Genomic DNA, 22,503 nt, shown 5'->3' with positions numbered 1-22,503 from the left:
GGCTTTAAGAATATGTATAAATCTAAATAAAGTTAAGAGATTTATATGGCCTCTTTCATCTGAACACGAATAAATATGCAACACTGTGGCTTTAATTTGTTATAAATGTTTACACTAGGAAAACAACTGATATAGATAAATCTGTATTATCATAAGCATTATCATTAATGCTTCTTTTTACTTACTTACTTATACCCCTACATCATTCACGAAAGAGAAGATTTTAGAAAATAACAATACATGTACTTACAATTTATTGATCCAGCTTCGACCTGTAATAAAGAAATGTAACAAGAATAAAATATAGAATTAAAATAACTATAAACGTTAAAGGTTTGTCTTCCTTTCATCGACTCATGATTGTTGTTGTCCTCTTTGGTTTATTGTTATAAACTTTGCTCGATTGAAGAATAAAATATGTAATTTGTCACGAACACATGCAGTGTTCCTTGTTATATCTAACTGTGTTAAAAATTATAATTTCGATACGACTTTAGTTTTAAAATGTTTTGGTTTTTTAAAACTTTTTGCAAAACAGGATGGCGGCAGCTATCCAGTACATCCTTTTTCAGTGTTTTACTGATTTTTGCAAATATGGAAACAAAAACATTTCAATATATTTATTTAATTTTATTCTTGGCAATGAAGGCCTTCAGAAGATTGTAATTACTTCCATAAATGTGAACTAGAAAAGAATATGTAACTCGGAAAATAATAAAGTCCAAGTAAATTGATATTATAGAATTAAAATAACTATAAACGTTATAAAGGTTGTCTTCCTTTCATCGACTCATGACTGTTGTTGCCCTCTTTGGTTTTTTGTTATTAACTTTGCTCGATTGAAGAATAAAATATGTAATTTGTCACGAACACATGCAGTGTTCCTTGTTATATCTAACTGTGTTAAAAATTATAATTTCGATACGACTTTAGTTTTAAAATGTTTTTTTTTTTTTTAAACTCTTTGCAAATATGGAAAAAAAACAACAAAAAAAACAAGTACATAGATTGAAACCATGCTAATTATATTTCACGTGGTTAATCATACAACTAGCAAAAATATTTTTGGAATTTTTAATTTGAACTTTTAATTTCTCAGAAACTCAAAGAAATATTACAATAAATCTAACCTGGTATGCTGTCAGAAACAGGATGGCGGCAGCTATCCAGTACATCCTTTTTCAGTGTTTTGCTGATTTTGGCAAACAAAACCGTATATATACCTTCGAAAAGTACAGTCAGCAAAACTAATCACTTTTTAATCATGTCGAAGTCAGTAAGGTGTTTTTGAAATATTTGCGTCAAAAAAGAATAAGTAAAATAAGAAAAGAAGTAGGAGGTGCTGTGATGTCATCAGACGGAAAAGTAGTTTTGTTTTTAATTTCACCCGTGAAATATAAAAGGTTAATGTGAATCTTTTGTGAGTGTAAGGTATCAAATATACATTTAGATTTCTCATTTGAACCAGTCCGCAAATTTGTTTTAGGTTGAGTGATATTTTATGGATATACGTTTGATTTTTAATAGTTTTTTTTCTTAGTTTCGTAAGGCTTTTCAAACGTACACAAATACTATTTATTGGTAAACAGGTGACATATGTTGTTTAAACAAAAATATAATGATTGTAAAATAACGTGAAATTGTATAAATGTAACCTGAATTATAAGTAATTTTGTTTTTATTGTTTCAAAAGGCGGTTTTGTACACTCATTTATTTCTACTTTTTGATTACAATACGTTCAAACAATAGTTTGTCTTATCAAGAATTTCAATCTTGAAATAACTACGATACCTTTGCACGTAGACGTTATTATACTTTTGCTGAGGACATTGAACGTATTCACAACTCTAAAACAGTTTTTTTTCGTGTAAGCCAACAGCTTGAAAAGGTTGAATATCTGACAACAAAAACAAGAAATATAGGAAAACACCATTTAATAGCTCGTTATATTGTAAAACATCTGATATATATGAAAAAAGAAGTTGCAAGAGAGGCCGTGCAAAGAAAACACCACTCGTTTATTAAACATTGACAAAAAGTTCCATTGTTAGTTGGTATAATAAAACTTAACCAAATGAACCGGAAGATAGCAAAGGGACATATATCAAAGTACAAATGTATTATGAAACAGGAAATGACTACTCGTAACATGTGAAAATATCATACACAGTACAACTCAACATCGCCTCTTAAAATGTAGTGGTTGCTCAATGTGAAAGTCTGTATAGGACTTGTAGTAGTTTAAATCCTTATAAAAATAAGGAGATGTGGTATGATTGCCATTGAGACAAAAATCCACCAAAGTTCAAATGAAGTGGATGTAAGCAATTATAGGCAAACGTACGGCCTTCGACAATGAGAAAAACCAATACCGTATAGTCGGTTATAAAAGGCCCTGACATGAAAAATGTGAAACAATTCAAACGAGAAAACTGACTAATTTATAACAAAATAGTTTAAGAAAAAACAAATATGACCGACATGAACCAACGACAACCACTGAACTACAGGCTCCTGATTTGGGACAGGCACATAAAGAATATGGCGAGGTTAAACATATTTGTGAGTGTTCAACCCTCCCCTAAACCTAGAACAGTAGTGTTACAAATCTTACCAAGGTTCATTTTTTTATCATGAATTCCATGACCAAAACAAGAAATAAACTGATAAATATTAGACAAAACATACCCCGCTCAATGAGTATTATAAAACTTCAAAGTATCGTTTAACAAGAAGTGACTATCTGACAGATCTGAAAAGGGTAAGTAACAATTACGATGGACGGTAAGCATTTAGGGTAAGTAACAATTACGATCGACTCAAAGCGTTCAGTGTAAGTAACACTAACGATGGACTGTAAGCGATTAGAATTACTAATACTATTGTAACTTTGGACTCTTTCGAGGTTAGGAACGCTTACGATGAACTGCAATATTATATGTAAGCATTCGGGGTATTTAAAATATAGGATTGACCGTAAGTGTTCGGACTTCTCCCGTCCAGTCTCTCATTTTATCTACTTACGATATCTTATCTGCTATAAGTATGAAAATTAAAAGATGTGGTATAATTGCCAATGAGACAACTATCCACACCAGAGTCCGAATCACGTGGATGTAAGAAATTATAGTCCAGTTCCTTATAAATACTAGACTACAGTGTTAGTCATACTTTTGTCTTAGATTGATACAAGATACGTGTTATGTGGTGATGTTGTTGACGTCAATCTTATTTTTGATGTGTATCCTTAATTCTATGTAATTATTAGCTAAACGCGTGTCATATTCTTTTGCACTTGTAGTTTGTAATTTAATTTCATTCTTTCAAAAAAGGGAAAAAGACAACGGCCTTCCAAAAACGGAAGTCGTTGATTAACAAACAACTCCATATCAAAAAGAAGAAAGATTAAAATGTCAATTGTTCGTGAACAATTTAGAGGTCTCCCCTTTTCGTTATGTAAAATATATATTTAATTAAGCGTAGAATGCACACACAAAACCCTTAAAATATGGTAAAAACACATAATTCGCAATTTGGGACGTGACCTTGACTTTTGACCTTATGACCTATGTCAAGGTCATTGGTCAATGATGTCATTGCAAAAGACCCCATGGGTCTAGGACCTTTTGTTTAAGAGTTAAGCTATTTCTGTCTTTTCAAAAACCTTTAACGGGGGATATGCCCCTTACGGATAGGTCAAATCTCTTCGGTCAAATGTTAAAAAGTTGCGCCTAAATGACCCAAACATTTTTCACTATTCACGATTTCTGTAAGTATAATGGTTTTTGAGATATCCTATAAAGCATTGTAAGGTCAAAGGTCAAAATCAACCTTAAAAAGGCTTTATAACACAGTTAAACCACTTTAAATAAGGTCAAAACACATAATTTGCTATCTGGGACATGACCTTGACCTTTGCCCTTGTGACCTTCGTCAAGGTCATTTGTTTCCGATGTCATTGCAAAAGACCCCATGAGTCTAAGACCTTTAGTAAGAAAGGTAAAATCTCTTCCGTCAAAATGTAACAAAGTTGCACCTTAATGACCCAAACATTTTCCACTATTCAAGACCTGTAAGTATAATGGTTTCTGTGATCATCCCATAACAAGGTGTAAGGTCAAAGGTCAAGGTCAACGTAATAATTTGACATGAATTGGTGATGATTGGTGAAGATCCTAGGTGGCTACGACTTACGGTTTCTGGGTTTTAGTGGCCAGCCGACATCGGTTAATTTTCAAAGGGCATAACCCTACCAATGAGTCGTTGAATCTTTTCGATCTAAATTTAACGAAGAACCAGGGTCTGGTCCTGAATAGATTCCACCCTTCGGTTTTTTTCTACCTATTATAGTTACGGTGTTTGAATGATAACAAGGTTTTCTATGTTAGGGGAGATAACCGCTATAAAGGAAATGTTACGGCGTGGTGCCCTAACCACAAGATAGCTTTTGGTCAACCGATACTTGATACCTAATATCATTTCAACATGTCACGTACTTTTTTTGGGAAATGTCGTTAAAGTTTGGCGGAAAGAATAATAATAATCAGAAGAAATACAGCAAGGTCTTTCCTTATAGTGAAAGGAAAGACCTTAGAAATAGACAAACAGACACTTAATTGTGGAGTAAACACTACATAGAATACTAAAGATCGAGCAACAACAACCCCACAACAAACTATTGATGAATCCAGGTGTTCTACAAAAGTCACTAGTTCAGCATGTGTATTTTTCAGTGACATTTTTATCTGACAATGTTCATATTTGGTTTGATTTATTTATTTAAAAAAAGATAATTAACAAGGAATATAATCATATATCACTTTTTTTTTACTGTTCTTTAGGTCTTTTTTGGTTTGATCCGCTCTGCACCATTTGTATTAGATTCTTGATATTCAAATAATTTGGCCTTGAGCATCACTGAAATTGTCGAAATGCGAATCTGGTGCATCAAAATTGGTACCGTTTATGTTATTGGTATGAATATTAACTAATTGTGGTTAACTGTAGCCCCTTTATCAATAATAAATCGAATAACGGCTCATTTTTCATTGGATCAAAATAAGTAAGAACAATCAATGATAAAACTGAAAAATAAAAATTTGACTACACAAACTCATGACAAACGCTACTCTTGTTCCGCTTTAGCACGCGGCATCCATTTTATCACTATAAAGACAATGTCTAAACAGAAGCTACTTTCCCCCCGCCACACATGTATATGCCTGTCCTAAGTCTGGAATCTCTTCGATCTTATATTAATGGTTTTTACTTTGGTTATGTTGCGAATTTTGTGTTGATGTCAGATCTTTGTTAGTCTTGTTTAATTCATTGAAACATTGTTTTGACTCGGAATATTTAGAGCACGACACATTGTACAGCCACCTGTCTAATGTTGAAGATTGTGTGTTGAACTCTCGATGTCTTTTGGTCATTTGTGTCGTTGGCATGCGCATTGAGGTATAATACCTACATTTCCTTGTGTCCATAACTTCGCTTGTAACAAATTACCAAGGAAATTACAATAATAGAGTTCATAAATAAGACCGTATGAATATTGCTTATTACTTTTTTTATATGGATTGTAAACTGGTATAAATCTGAGCCATAGGGGTATTCTAGAAACGAGGTTCAATATCCCTCTGATCGGTTCAAAAAGAATAAAGGGTAATTAGGAAATTGCGGTATTGTTACCCACAAACTTGATAACCAAAATGTCATAGCAATTAAATCATTATTGAAATATATATTCCTTTAAACTTGATGCATTTCAATTTTTATATGAATTATACCTTATGAGAATGATATATGGAAAAAAATTGCTTAAATGAAAAAAAAAAACAACATATAGAGCCTCATCCAACATGATGTTTGATGAAATAAACATGTCTAGTTTAAAAAATGAAGATGTAGTATGATTGCCAATGAGATAACTACACACTAAAGTCCAACTGATGTGAATGTAAGCAATATAGGGCACTGCACGGCCGTCAACAATGAGCAAAACCAATACCGCATAATACCGTGGTCAGATATAAAAATGCTGTGACATGACAAAATGTGAAACTATTCAAACGAACAAACAAGAGGCCTTATATAATCGACTATGACACAATAAAGCAAATAAGACAGACAGCAACCGTCGACAACCACTGAATTATATGCTCCCGACTAGGGACAGGCACATTAAGATAGTGGCGGGTCTATACATGTTTGTGCGTAATTAACCCTTCCGTAACCTGGTGCAGTTGTGAAAAACAGTAGAACAAACAATTTAAATCTTGTTAAAAAATAGTGACTGAAACCCGATTACGACTAACGAGTTAATCCTTCTCTCATACTAAAATATCAACCAACACACATCCAACGGATTGAGAATAAAAAGGTCATAAACAGAATGAATATTCACGACCTTTTGCAATGCCAAAATATGAGTACATATCATTTACAGGCTGTAGGGCCATAAGTTTAAATAACTGTAGAGCAACACATATTCAGTTATGTTATAATTCATCAAATACAAAATCAATGTTAGTACCGATAAAACCATATTCAAATATATGGGGCATTAAATTCATAACCTTTAACAATAAGTTTATTCAAATGTCCAATGAGTTTAGGTGGATCATATCTAAATTGACGGGATTTATAAACAATTACCATTTTCGTTATTAAATTTGCATTGAAAGACAAAAGTGGAGGATCCATATGGGCACACCGAAAATAAAAGGGGCGGCAGTAAAACATAAAATCGTACTAAAACACAAATTGCAATCCTTAGAAGCCGGGCTCACTCGGGTCCCTTTGAACCGCCCCTGGAAGTTAGGCTTTTTGCTATTTCGTTTTCTAATGTATTCTCAGAACCTAAAGTATATGTTACATGTAAGACAATATATCATATATCATGTAAAACATAAAGTCCATAATAATATAAAATCATTATAAGCGTTATTGTATTGAACTTCCATCGCAATTATCCCCATGGGCAGCAAACTTGTGCAATACTCTCTAAAGAGTAAGTTTGTCCATTCACCGTTATTTCATGGTTCAGATTGATTCCATGGGCCATTGCTGCTTGTAATTTTGCACAGTAAACTTTGAGTTCTTCAGTTGTCATTCTTTTAAGCCTTGCTATTTCATCACTAAGGACTCTATCTAAGGTAGCCCTTGTCTCGTTACTATGGTTAATATATTTTGCATAGTCAAACAGCTGATCAAGATACTGGTTTGACAGAAACATGAGGTAGTCCCGTTCTACAAGTTCAAAGTTTGGAGGTGGTTTAATTTCTCTCTTCGTCAAAATTCTTCTCTCGCGTACATGGTTCTCTCTTTCATTATCATTGTTGAGTATGTGTTGTACTCGCGAGTGGATTTTGGCAAACCATGTTCGAACAAAGTCAGTGACGTCATCTGAAACAAAAATAAAAATACCAAATAATAAAATATATGGTTTATTGTTTACAGTTTCTTGGATTCTCATAACCATATTGTTCCTTAGAGGACCAATTTGAACGATAAATGAAAATAACATTTAATGCAATTTGGTGCGTCCGAAGCGCTTTTCTTTATTTAGATTCATCAGAAACACTCAAATCCGAATTCTGACCAAATATATAAGAACATCTATCAAACTTTTAAAATTATAGTTGAAAGGAGGGCGGAGGGAGGGAGGCAGGGAAAATTGATAAAAACATTTTAATTTCAATGTGATTACTTATAAACAAAGGTGTTTCCCCTCTTTATACACAGTCGGGTTTGGGTGTTCCTGATCAATCTAAATAAAGAAAAGCGCTTCGGACACACCACATTCGGTATTTTTATTTTAAAATACTTCTTTGTCAGGATTTTGTGTAAATTTAGTATCCAGTACACAGGGAAATTTCACTCACGTGAGTTTCACATCAAACAAGCTTAATGTGAAATTCAAGTGAACTGATTTCACCCGAGTTTCACGTGAATCTCCTGTAAAACTCGGATGAATTTCACGTGATTTTTCAAAATAAAGTAATTCAAATATCATCTTAATTTTCAAATCTTATTTCAACTATGAAAGTACCATTTTTGGAGGAAAGTTCTTCTGAAAGTATTTCTACAGTAAAAGCTGGCCTTCGGAAATAGTGTGATCAAGTTTATTCAACTATGTGTGTCAATCAGAAGATGTTTTTTTTAATTGTAAAAAATCTATCTTTAAATCTTCAGTCACATTCATTACAATTTTGTAGAAATATCAAAACTTTTGATATGCTCTACTGTTCATCATGTTCAATTGATTGATCGACTACATCGTCTGAGCTTTTTCTACAAAAATGAGAATGAGAATCGTAGGTAAAAATTCCTTGCATAAGGTCAATTTCACTTTCAGACATAATATAATTTATGATATCCTGTCACTAAATAACCTATATTGAGTAAGTGCTTGCATCTCATATATTTCAGTGATATTAGTATTACGGATACTACAGAGATGGTCTGTGTCATATCTTGATATCTTCCTCAATATTGACACAGATGGACGACTTAAAACTAGGATCTATGACAAACGTGATGATTTCAATTTTCCAAGTGTCAACTTCCCATTTCCAAGCAGTAATATACACTCTGTCCCATCGTATGGCTTTTATATATGTCAGTTAACACGTAACGCTCGTGTATGTTCACACTATACGAATTCCATTAACAGAGGTGTGCTATTTACACAAAGACTCCTTCAACAGAGTTATGAGGAAGAACGACTAAAATCGACATTTCATATGTTTTACAGACACCATACCGATACCATGTGTCTGTGTTTCAACTAGCGACTTGTATTCGCGAATAAGTTCTTTAGATTCTAGAATTGATCCGTTTTTTCACCGAATGTTTCCTTTTCCCCCAATTGTGACATTTTAACTAAGTGTGGATTCGGATGACGGGATTTGCATGCCAAACAGGAAACGCTTCCACTGTCATCGCACCAGGTCCCACTCCTTTTATAAAAAATAGAGAAAAAAAAATACTTTATAAATGTCATGCGTCCAAAGCACTTTTCTGGATTTACCTTAATTCATCAGGAACGCTTAAAGCCGAACAATTGAAAGCCAAGGATGTATAAGAACCGAAACAGTTGAAGAGTTATATGACCAAAAGGACTTAAAATTAAATAGCCAATCCATCTAAGGTTAATTTTCACTGATAATACATGCAATTATAAAATATTTGAACAACGGTTAGTACTTAAGCCTAATTTTATCATAAAAGTTGAGTATGAAGAAATCTCTTTGAAGTTCAATCCAATAACCTGTGTGCTTATCCAGAATAGTTTAGTTTGGTTAATGTCGAAAGTATTTTTAAGAAAAGTGTAAGAAAGTATAAGATTGATCAGGGAGATTTTTTCATCTAAACATGCAATTGTTGTTATAAAGATATTTGTCACTGGTGGTGAGTTGTCTCGTTGGCAATCATGCCAAATCTTCTTTAGTTTTATATGTATAATTCTTAATAAATAAGTAAATATTCTAAAAGAAATGATGATCATTTTTCCGTGAGAATAATCTGACATTATAACAGGTTTGGTCATATTCCTGGCTTTAACAGTTACTATATGGCGTGACTTGGGAATTGTGTGAGTGGTGATATAAATGGTCATTGCCTAATCAACACATGCTCTCTATACGTTCAAGAATTCCTATTGTTTATCCCTCCTTTTTTGTCTGATTTATACCTAGACTAATGAGGTTTATTTGACATCGTTATACTAGAATGTTTATATTAACATTACATCCTACAATTGAACAATGGAGTATATCACAATGAGGATATAGATTTCTTAGGTTCCAATACCACCTACGATTTTGAGTTTGTATATAACAAACAAATAAAACGGGTGCGGTTGCTAACAATACATTGCCAATGAAAAATGACAAAGTATCGATGGAGTTTTATGGCACACCATTCATTTCTGCTTTGTTTGTGGACACCGTGAACATGATCTTGAATGATGTTATGTTCAATTATCTTATTTTTGATTCCACACTCTCACGTGAAGTGTAGATAATTAATTGGCTGATTACGTATTCGCACTCTATTGTCCCTATATACCATCAAATCATAAAGGCATTACAAACATGCAAACCAAAAAAAAAAAAAAAAAAGCATATACATTTAAGCAAATAAATGTAGAGGTAACTTTATTAAAGTTATCTGATAGCAATAAAGCTGATAAAAAAAGTTGATAAAGGCTCTGTTTGAACTCTTTAGAAGAACATTGGTCTCCATCATGACTTTGTGATTGATACAGAAAATTCCAAAGTTACATCTTCTGAATATATTTCCTCTCCCTTGTACGGATTTTCCCCCTGTTTTTAAATAAAAAATTAAAACTGGATAGCTGTCTAATAAGAGGAAGTCGATGTTTATTCTTCTTGGTCAAATACATCTCATGGATATATTTGATTCTGTTTAATCATTTTATGTTTAATCCGTCAATTTAACAAAAATGCAAATAAAATACACGACCTGTTCAAACAAAAGTCAAAAGGAAATGGTTGCTCCCTATATCTAAATTTATTCTAACATCCACTTCTCCTTAAGTTCATGATGAAAGACATAGATATTGACAATTCAAAAAATAAAGATAATATCATAAAGTGGAAAAAACTATAAACACCAACTACTAAAATTAACGGAACATGGATTGCTGTGCTGAAAGCACGTCCACAAAATGACGAAAAGTAAACCTTAAATTTGTAAATTTACAGCAATGTGCTTGATTCTATGTTGCATGTAAACATGCTATTTGTAGCTCCTTTTTTACTTGAAAACTGTAAAAATGTAAAGTCGGTTAACATACTACTGGTGCTCTTTGCAAGCTGAACCTAAATAGGAAAACTCATCATAGATGCAAAAAGTACAATCTCCAAAGGCGTTAGAGCAACCAGAACCCAAGCATGAATTTTATCAAAGATTCAAAGAATTAAACCCTATTCAATCGGATTTAGAATAAAAGGCTTGAAGGCCGTACGGTTGCCTATAATTGACTACATCCACTTCATTTGAACTTTGGTGGATAGTTGTCTCATTGGCACATCTCCTTATTCTTAAATTAATACTAATTTGAGTCCATTTACACCGCTGACAGTTTTTTTCAGTTTTTTGTCAGGATGAGTCAATTATATACATCTCACAATTGACAGAATTCTATTTACAATGCTAAAGTAAATTGTCCTCTTCTACGTGGAAATAGTCTTGTTTAGGCCATATTGTTCACATTATATCTTGGAAACCAGAAATTTTTTTGCTTATTTGAGATAGAAAATTTTATAGTTAAAACAACAACAAAAAGTTAAAATAAATGCTTCTCATCAAAATTCGTTTTTCAGAATCGAATCGAATTGAATCACAATCTCTAATTAAAAAAAGATTTTCAAGCATTGTCTTATGATTAAAGAAAATGTATTAAAATCGACGCAGACGATGATTGATTGATTGATTGTTGGTGTTTAACGCCACTTCTAGCACTACTGGCTATATCGTGGCGGTCAGTTTGTATTTGTGGAGGACACAGCAGTCACTGTGCCTGTAGAGAACTACCGACCTTTGGCGGGTAAACTGGCAATCCTTATCAGTTTATATTGGAGTCGAACGTCGACGAAGACACTTAATCTATAATGCCACCGCAAAATACCCTGATCGAAAAAGTATAAAAAGAAAATATACGTATAAATCCATTACAAAGTACCAAGCCTTTGATTGTTTTTTTTTATCTATTGTTATTAATCTAGGGGACATAACATTGCACCTTTCATAATATGTTATTTTTAATTTTTTACAACGATGCGTATAATATTAGTATAAATAAGACATTTTAGTTTATAGTTTATCATAAATTATGAATTTGATACTTTACCATCAAAGGATACTTATTTAGAAAAAATAAAAATTGCTTTTATTTTCTTTCGAAATGTCTGTAGAAATCGTAATTGTTTTTTTATGTCCTTCATTTTGATTTAAAATCATATCATATTCGTTTTATAAAAATATAATTCATATATCTAAAATGATGTCTAGTTCAAAATATATTTGCATGTAACAGCAAATTAAAAACAGTATAGTTTGACCGAAAATATTTGTTACATCGTAATTTTTCATAAATCACTATAACCATATATGTTAGCTACTTTGTATGAATGAAAGATTACACATTTTATTACTTAAATGACATGCATTCTAAATCTGTAAACTAAAGTGCAGAAAATAAAATATTACTCAGACGGACATAAAATCGCTTTTAGCTCTGACTGCCATCCTTACTTCGAAAATATATCAAACTTTCAATAAAAATGTGACTCAGACTTCGGTATCGATTGTATAGTCTTCATATTATACTACCATTACTCTCTTACGGGATTCTAAACAAAATATTTACTGATATACAATATTTTTAAGCACCGATTATATATTGCTGAAAAAAAAATACAAGTTTGTATAGTATGGCAAAGGATCTTATTAACCTTGCAGTTTATTATCCCTGTAAGTTAACATCATTGTGAAAACTGAAGGGAAAAACATCAGAAATAATTATGTCAAAATTACACAGTACAATTTTGGATTCTCAATCTGAAAACTTCTCATTTCGATATTTTTGCATCAGATGAAAGTAACAGATCAGACTCTTTTAATAATGAGTATTTATGTATAAGTTTTTAATATAAAAAAGATGTGGTATGATTGCCATTGAGACAACTCTCCTCCAGAGACCAAATGACGTAGAAGTAAGCAACTATAGATCACCGTACGGACTTCAACAATGAAAAAACCAAGAGCCTAATTTATGTACAAATTAATGAACGAAAAACAAATACGATATACAGCAACAAACGACAACCACTGAATTACACGCTCCTGCCTTAGGACAGGCACACAAAGAATGTGGCGGGATAAAACATGTTTGCTGGTGCCAATCCCTCCCCTAACCTGGGACAGTGGTGTAACAGAACAACATCAGAACAAACTATAAAAGCAGTTGAAAGGGCTTAACTCATCAGATCAATACAAAGCATCAAAATAACAAAACAGACCGGACGTGGCAAAGAATTTTTACATTCCTCACAACAAATAAAGACACAAAGTGCAGATCTGAGAGTACTCACAGTTACTGACAGCTAGTTCAAAGCCATCATATATCGAAGATTAAAATGTAAAACAGTAAACATCCGACTACCAATGGATTTAGTGTCATTAACAGTAAGAGAAAATCGACTTTGTGCAATGCCAAAATATGAGTATCGACTGATTGTAGAACCGTGACTGTGTGTATGTCTATAACAATAATATTTAGTATGATTTTAATTTACTGATAACAAAATCAATATGTAAACCAATAAAAACAATATTCAAAGATCGAAATACAGTGTTCAATTGTTAACCTTTTGAATATGTTTATTTAAAGGATCGATAAGTTTACCCGGATCGTATCTAAATATACGGTCTCGGTAAACAGCATCACCTTAAAAATTGGGATGACTTGTTCTATCCCGTTTGTAATAGGTCTTCTACAGGTACAACCAATCTTTCAAACTAAATCTTTATATCTATGGAAGAATTTCGTAATAGTATAAAGTTATTTGTGGTAACGAAATCCTTGACTCAATTATTAACCAGTAATGCATAGATTGTGTTCATTGAAATCCAAAACCTCACAAAAGACACGGGCATAGTGAACGAGCTGTGATATATAAGCACCGTAAGATGGTGCCAAAGGAACATCACTGTCCAAAAAATCGTCCCTTTAGTCGTAAATTTTTGTGTAGAGTTTCCCATATAAAAGTGAAATATCTAAATCTAGGAAAGGACAGTTACAAATGTATTACTGTTTATATTTGATTAATTTAAACCAAGTTCCTTTGGGTAAATTTCGGCAGAATATTTAGAAAATTCTTGATTATTCAACTAAAAATATCAACAAAATAACGGGAATCGTTGTTAAATATATCAATTAAATTACAACTTTGACAAGTCTTTACTAAGTTTGGCCATAACATATGGTTCACTACAGCACACAAACAAGTCTGCTACTAATGGGGCACAATTGGTGCCCATAGGAATACCTACAACCTGTCAATAAACTTTACACATACATAAATGTTGTCAAGGAGAAAATTTACAGCTTTAATCATCTCATCACACCTCCAGTAAGTATACCTAGTATATTTACCTTTCTCATTCGAAATGAAGGCTTCATATGAGTTGGAGCAAACATACTTGCAATCAGATTTTTCGACCATTTAATTAAATAGGGAAACTTTTGTCTGATCATATTGTATAAAAGTGTAGTGCCCATTTGGCTACTATAGATTTAGAGAAGCATATAAAGATTGCACCAATGCAAAATCCTTTATTTGCTGACACATATTTCTTCTTCTTTGTAGTTAAACATCGTTTGACAATTCCATTTACAGTATGCAAAACGTTTTAAAGGCAAGTGTATATAAACTGTCAATGTGTAAAAAGATGCATAAACTTATGAAACTTATTTCAGCACACAAGGAGGTATTTCGTTAAGTTTTCTGGAGACCATTTTTATTTTGAATTTAAGATACATGACGCATTTTAGATTAGAACATTATTGCAAAGGTCATGTTTTCCCTGACTGTTAATGACGTCTTTATACTAAATCAATTGGATGTTGGATGTGTTCTGATTAATACTTTAGTCTTAGATACATGATTTTTTTATTAGTTGTTATTGGCTGTGAAATAGCTGTCAGTAACTGCGAGTACTCTCAGATATGTACTTTGTGTCTTTTTTGTTGTTAGGAATGTATAAATACCCTGTCACGTCCGGTCTGTGTTCTTGTTAGATGTTGTTCTGCTTTGTATCGATCTGATAATTTAATTCCTTTTCTACTACCAATTTTTTTATAGATTGTTCAAATGATGTGCTGTAACTCTACTGTTCTAGGTTAAGGAGAGGGTTGAGGACTCACAAATATGTTTAACATCGCCACATTCTTTATGTGCCATTCCCAAGTCAGGAGCCTGTAGTTCAGTGGTTGTCGTTGGTTCATGTCGGTCATATTTGATTTTTTAAATTATTTTGTTATAAATTAGGCTGTTAGTTTTCTCGTTTGAATTGTTTCACATTCTTCGTGTCTTTCATATTCGACTATTCGGTATGGGTTTTTCTCATTGTTGACATCCACTTCTTTTGAACTTTGGTGGATAGTTGTCTCATTTGCAATCATACCACATCTCCTTATTGTTATATCATATCCAGAACATTATATCCAAAAGGGTTTAGGATAGTCTGGTACCCTAAGGTATTTAGTCGAATAGCAAGCTATAAAGGGTCCCAAAAATGACTAGTGTAAAACCATTCAAACAGGAAAACCAACGGTCTAATCTATATAAAAAACGAGAAACGAGAAACACTTATGAACCACATCAACAAACGACAACCACTGAACATCAGGTTCCTGACTTAGGACAGGTGCAAACAATTGCAGCGGGTTTAAACGTTTTAATGGTACCAAACATTTACCCTTATCTGAAACAATAGTGTAACAACACAACATAGAAATACACACTATAAAATATCGATTGAAATGGCTTAACTCAATCAAAAGACATATTAACAAAAACAAGTGAACATACACTGAACGAATAAATTTGATCTATGACACAATGTAAATACAAAATTAATAAGATAAGGGGTTAGATGTAAAACAATATCAGAAAGACAACCATAACCTTGGACAAAATGCCGCCAAATAAAATAACGTACACAGGTAAATAAAAATGATTTTTGTTGTAAGGTATACATTGAGTACGGAAATAATTTTTACAAAATAATTAATTTTGTTGTTCCTAGTACGAGAACAAAAGTGAAAATTTATCGTCAGACTTACATGTAACACTTATCAGAGGTGGTATATATTAAAAATAGTGAGATTAGATATAACACTGAATAAGTAAACATTTTATAACAAAATAACATTACAAATTGTATCAACAGGTCAAATTAATACGAAAGTACGATTTGAGAGTACTCGCAGTTACTGAAAGCTAGTTAAAAGCCAAACACAGTAATAAAAATCACGCATCAGAGACTAAAATCAACTAAAACACATCCCAGGGATTTAGTGTTTTAACGTCATAGACAGTCAAAGAAGACATGACTTGTGCAATGCCAAAATAAAAGTATCGACAGGCAGTAGGATAGTTAGGAGTTAACCTGTTAATAAATATGTATAATATAATATATAGATAGAGTAATCTCTATATAGAAAATGAACGTGGATGTGTATTTATACATCCCAAAAAAAACGTTTGAAAAGAATACTGATTTAGATATGTTTTAATTTGCTAACAAAATCGATATTTGTGCCAATGTAAACTATATTCAAAGATCTTATTACAACATTGGTAAGATAACCTTTACTAATAAGTTCGTTTAAAGGTTCGATGAGTTAACACGGATCACATAGTGATTTCCGCGCTTTTAGTACAATATTACAGTAAAATTGAGGGTGTGAAATACCGTTTTTAATAAGGTACAGCCAAATTTACGAAGCAAATCTTTGTATCTATGAAAGAATTTAATAAACGTTTTAAGCAATTTATGGAAACGAAATCCCTGACTTAATAATTTACCAGTGATGCATTGATTACGTTCGTTAAAATCTATGACATCACTACACACACGGGCATAACGAACGAGTTGGGATATATAAACACCGTATGATGGATCTAAAGGAACATCGCCGTTTAAAAAGGGAAAATTAACAATAGGGAATGAAAAAACGTCTCTTTTGTCGTAAATTTTAGTATGGAGTTTCCCTTTAAAAATTGAAATGTCTAAACCTAGAAAAGGACAACTACTGCTGTTTATGTTGGATTTATTTAAAGTAAGTTCCTTTGGGTAAATTTCGGTAGTATATTAAGGGAACTCTGGATTATTTAACGAAACAATATCATTAAGATAACGGTAGGTATTGTTGAATGTATCAACCAAATGTAACAATGACGTGTCTTTACTGAGTTTGGTCATAAACTGAGATTCATAGCAATACAGGAATAAATCTGCTATTAAATGGGCGCAGTTAGTGCCCATAGGAATACATACTACCTGTCGATACATTTTATCGCCGAACCGTACGCATATGTTGTACAGGAGAAAATTTAAAGCTTCAATCATATCTTCACATTTCCAGTAAGTGTATCTAGCATACTTTCCTTTTTCGTTACAGAAAAAGGCTTTAAACGAGTTACAGCAAATAAATTTACAATGAGATTTTTCAAAAGATCATTTGATTAAATATGAAAACTTTTTCTTGATAAGATTTTGTGGAAGTATAGTATAGAGATTAGAAAAATCATAACTGTCATGGTCACATCTGTTACCTAAGTATTAAGACTTTTTTCATGATTCTATAAACCATGAATTTTCAAACAAAAGGTTTTCATTTAAATCGTGTAAAAAATACTGGCCCCCCCTGGGCAGATTGTACCATTAGGGACCACGTAATAGTAAAAACAAATAATATGATTTTCAACACGTGTGCTTGGAATAACCTTAACCATGTGCACTAGTAACCTTGAACTGGTGCGCTAGTAACCTTGAACTAGTGCGCTAGTAACCTTTAACTGGTGCGCTAGTAACCAAGCACTAGAAAGGCCAATAAAATGAAATGATTAGGAGAATAGACTGATACAAAAAAAAACTTGCTTTAGAACAATTAAAGAATTATGACCAAGAAATTAACAAGCAAAATGCGTAATCTTACCTTCTTAAAAGACACAATCACTGGCACATAGCCCATGTACAATATGAAATCGGTTAAAAAAACTCTCTGTGATATCATTTAAACAGACAAAAACAAGTAAGAAACACATAAAACAATACTTTACTACTGTCCGTGGTTAAGGGGAGAGTTAGCACTCACAAACATGTTCAACCCTTATCATATTCTGTATTTGCTTGTTCCAAGTCAGAAGCCTGTAATTCATAGTATGTAAAAGATAGGCGAAAGATACCAAAGGGACCTGTGATATTTGTTTTTCGTAAATTGTTCTGTTAAAAATTTGACTGTTAGTTTTCTCGTTTGAACTGTTTCACATTATTTAATTGTCGAAGTTTTTATAGCTGACTATACGGTATGTTCATTGTTGTAAGCTGTACGATGACCTATAATCGCATACATCCACGTCATTAACTATAGTGGAAAGTTGTCGTCTCATTGGCATTCATACCACATCTTCTTATTTTTATATAGAGGTACTGTGAGCAATGCTCATAGAATAATATCCCCGCCCCTTCCCAAGTCCATGAGTTGGTGATGGTAAACTCGAAAATAATTGAGATCAAACACAAAATAGGACATGCACAATAGCATTATATGGTTATGATTGTGAAAGAGAGAGGGGAAAGATACCAAAGGGACATTTAAACTCATAAATCGAAACTAACCTGACAACACCAATGCAAAAAACGAATAAGACCAAAAGAAAAACATTATGCAAAAACGATTAAAATACAGATCATCTATCCATGCTTCGTAAGCGAAGGAAGGACACAAAGTCTGCATTTTAATCAAATTTTGATTGTGAGAAATTTTCAATAAATTGCAATAAGCGGTTATGAAAGAGTTGCGGATACAAAATGATTATCCCAAAATAAAGCAATGACTAAGTCAGTGCGTTGGTAAGGGACACCCAAAAATGATTCAAATCAAAAACATATGCTTCAATAAATTGTTATATGGGGTTTAGGAGGAGTTACGGATACAAAAAGGCTATGTTTTGGTTAGGTTTTGGTTAGGAAAACATCAGAAATTAATCAGAAATCAATCACATCAAAGAGTAAAATAAAAGGTGCATAATGACATTCTGTTATGAAGAATCTGCAAGTTTTTGATTGAAATATATTCCCTGGTTAAGGAGGGGTTGCCGATTGGGGATGTAACAATCATATCATGAAAGGGCAAAATCCATGTTTTTGTACATGAAACCCCATAAATCATTCTGCTCAAAAACTAAAATAGGAGGTGCACAATTGCATTTTGTCATAAAAAAATCCTTGAAAGTTTGTTTGAAATCCATTCACTGGTTTAGGAGAAGTAAAGGATAGGGTGTTCATCCCTATGAAATAAAATTGAAAAGACCATGTTTTTGGTATGGGAAACCCCAGGAAACACCAAAAGGTAAAATAGGAGATGCACAGGTGCATTTCGTAATAAAGATGATGTGAAAGTTTCCTTGAAATTCATTCTTTGGTTTAAAAGAAATTGGTCCAAACGGACGAACGGACGGACGGACGGACGGACGGAGACCCCGATCACTATGTTCCCCCACTTTGTTAAGCGGGGGTATTATAACCCTGTATCAATAAAAACTCGAAGTCACTGATGACAGATGCAAAGCATTTGACTTATAAATAAACATATACGTAGTATTCAACTATCGGCGGCTATACTTCCACGTAAAATATGTTATTGGTTTCCGTAGGACGACATGACTTCGAACTTATATTTTACCTACAATCAATAAGAACGAACTTATATGTAGAACATTTTCATAAACGTTTGTTTGAACTATTGCTATACTGTAAAATAACAATGGTTTAAAATGCCGTTAAATCGCTAACAAATTACGGTTGACTGTAATATTTTACTTTAGTTCATTCAACAAAAGTGCGCTGTGATCGATGAATGTTTTTAAAAAACCATATAAAATACGTGGTTTACTAATCAAATTATAATTAGGAATTTGAATTGCAAAGATATTGTTTTTAAATTACATTTTAAGGCATTTAAAAGGGTGATGTTGACACCCATGAAAATATTAAACTGTAAAATTTGTATTATAAAACTTGTTCAGTTTATATTTATTGCAAACGTGCTATCGAAAAACCAAAGATATTCTGCGTCATTTAGTTTAGAATATGTATCAATGTAAGAACAAAATTGTTAAAGTTTCCTTCATCTTCATAATTACATCTTAAATATATATTTTTATAAAGGGTCAACGTTCTCATTCATGATCTTCCAACTGACATCGACATACTTACTTCGTGCTAAAAAAAAAGTAAAATAACAAAAAAAAAAACGAACTCCAAGGAAAATTCAAATCAAATCGGAAAGTCCCTTATAAAATGGCAAAATCAAAAGCTCAAACTCATCAAACGAATGGAAAACAACTGTCATATTCCTACATTTTGAATATTATAGGTAAAATAGTAAAATTTAATGTTGGAGTTCCCAGAATTTTTACATGGGATTATGTAGGATTATGTTGTAACAACACTAAACTAATGAAACAAGGTAAATCTTGTGGAAAATAAGGAAAAAGAATAGTTTCTATTACAATATTTTATTTAATAATTTCATAGCACATTTTGTGTAAATAATATTCAAAAGCACAATATGAATTTATAGACACAAGGTTATTTATTCACAAGCAATTCAATATTCAATTTAAATATGCGCACATCAGATATCGAATGGTGGAGGGAGTCATAGTACTGTATATAGAGAGCACCCTAGCTGAGCATGTAAATATGGTAAGATGCCCAATGGTGGAAGGAGAAGCAGCACTGTATATAAAGAGAGCACCTGTTCTACATATGAAAATATAGTTACTCTACAAAGGGGGTTTAAAGATAAGTTAGATTATATTAGATTAGATTAATATATACAAGTAAATAATATCAATTGAAATATAAATGTATTAAAATTGTAGTAATTATTCTTTGAAACAAAGCACTATATTTTGAGTTACACTACATATTCATTGAAACAAAGCACCGAAAAGTACACTAAATTGACATTAAAACAGAGCACTGACACAGTAATACATTGCACTAAATTGAACACACAAAAGAATGCAAAGCCTTGTCAATGTGCAGGAGACGAGAAGCAGCATCTCCATACTGGACTGCCGTAAGTTCATCATTCTGTGACTTTGTTTTCAGTGTTTGAATATAAAAATAAGAAGATCTAGTATGATTGCAAACTCTCCACAACAGACCAAATGACACAGAAATTAACAACTAAAGGTCGACGTACGGCCTTTGACAATGAGCAAAGCCAACACCGCATAGTCCGCTATAAAAGGCCCCGAAATGACAAATGTAAAACAATTCAAACGAGTAACTAAAGGCCTAATTTATGTACAAAATAATGAACAAAAAACAAATATGTTACACAGCAACAAACGACAACCACTGAATGACAGGCTCCTGACATGGGACAGGCCCATACATAATATGGCGGGGTTAAACTCGTTTGAAGGCGCCAACCCTTCCCTTACCTGGGACAGTGGTGTAACAGTACAACATAAGAACAAACTATGAAAATCAGTTGAAAAAGGCCTAACTCATCAGATGGATACAAATAGAAATACATCTAACAAAAACACAGAGTGGACGTGGACGGGTACTAGTACATCCACACAACAAAATAACACTAAGTACAGATATGAGAGTACTCGCAGTTACTGACAGCTAGTTCAAAGCTAATAACAACTAATAAAAATAAAGTCATGCATCTAAGACTAAAATATCAATCAGTACACATCCAATGGAATTAGAGTAAAGACGTCATAAAGTCTGTCATCTATTTTTCTGTATTTTCTCTTTCTTGCAACACGTTTCCTACCGGCTTCTGTTTTTGTTTTAAAAAATCATACTTTATTCAAATAATGAAATTAATTAAATCTTTGAAACTAAAGTTGAAAGTCTAGGTTACTATTAAATGCTTTAATTGCCTTTTCTTTTAAATAGTTTTATTTTCAAGAAATTCCATATTAGAAACATGCACTTAACTAAAACACTTGATACATGTTTTCCAACAAAAAAACACAGCCATTTTTTTACATAAATTTCATATAAATAATTATTTTTATTTAATTTCCACAGTTTAAGTTACCTGTGACCTAATTAGACACAAATGACTAAAACAACATACTTTGCAATAACATAATCTCCTATGTAGGAATAGCCAGAATAGTAAAATACAAAATGTAGGAATAGCCAGAAGACACCAGTCGCATAAAATTCCATTATATTGACAACAATGTGTGAACAAAACAAACAGACATAATAGGTAAAAATGTCAAAAATAGGGGTACAGCAACCCGAGGGGCAACATTGTGTATTAATCTTAATCACTATAAAAACAAACAAATATGCCAACAAAGAAAAACAAAATAGTATTCGATGGTTGCACGTAGACACGTATGGGATCGTTACCGATTTTTTATATATTTGACTAAGAATTCTGAATGACCTATCATTTAAATATATAATCGTAAAGGTTATCTTACAATCTGATCATGTATTTAACGTTTAGAGGTTAGACTAATATAATAATACATGTATGTGACAAACGTGACCGTTATATATGTAGCGGATTAAAATAATACAGACCGATATCTTTTTATAATTCTTTATTTTGTATTTCTTCATCTCATACAATTCTTTCTATTAAAGTAGGATTCAATACATGTAGTATAATTATGACCTGTCAACGT

General features: G+C 32.4%; 2 protein-coding genes across 2 annotated transcripts in view; both read right to left on the bottom strand.

Moving 5' to 3' along the window:
* LOC127729457 (papilin-like) overlaps nucleotides 1-1,158 on the bottom strand; it is a 34,360-nt gene extending 33,202 nt beyond the window's left edge. The window contains exons 1-2 of the mRNA XM_052237277.1: nucleotides 1,131-1,158; nucleotides 251-272 (exon numbers count right to left, since the gene is read on the bottom strand). The gene's annotated coding sequence lies outside the window, so the exon portion shown is untranslated. The remainder of the gene's footprint in view (nucleotides 1-250; nucleotides 273-1,130) is intronic.
* Nucleotides 1,159-6,489: 5,331 nt separating this feature from the next.
* Nucleotides 6,490-22,503, bottom strand: part of LOC127729468 (uncharacterized) — a 28,733-nt gene continuing 12,719 nt past the window's right edge. Inside the window, exon 2 of the mRNA XM_052237289.1 lies at nucleotides 6,490-7,408. Coding sequence (XP_052093249.1) covers nucleotides 6,972-7,408 — 437 coding nt within the window. The 3' untranslated portion in view covers nucleotides 6,490-6,971. The remainder of the gene's footprint in view (nucleotides 7,409-22,503) is intronic.

Source organism: Mytilus californianus, unplaced genomic scaffold (assembly GCF_021869535.1).
Source record: "Mytilus californianus isolate M0D057914Y unplaced genomic scaffold, xbMytCali1.0.p SCAF_2, whole genome shotgun sequence".
In the NCBI taxonomy this organism is placed as follows: Eukaryota; Metazoa; Mollusca; class Bivalvia; order Mytilida; family Mytilidae; genus Mytilus; species Mytilus californianus.
Note: the sequence above shows the minus strand (reverse complement) of the source record. Positions and strands in the feature narration are given on the sequence as shown.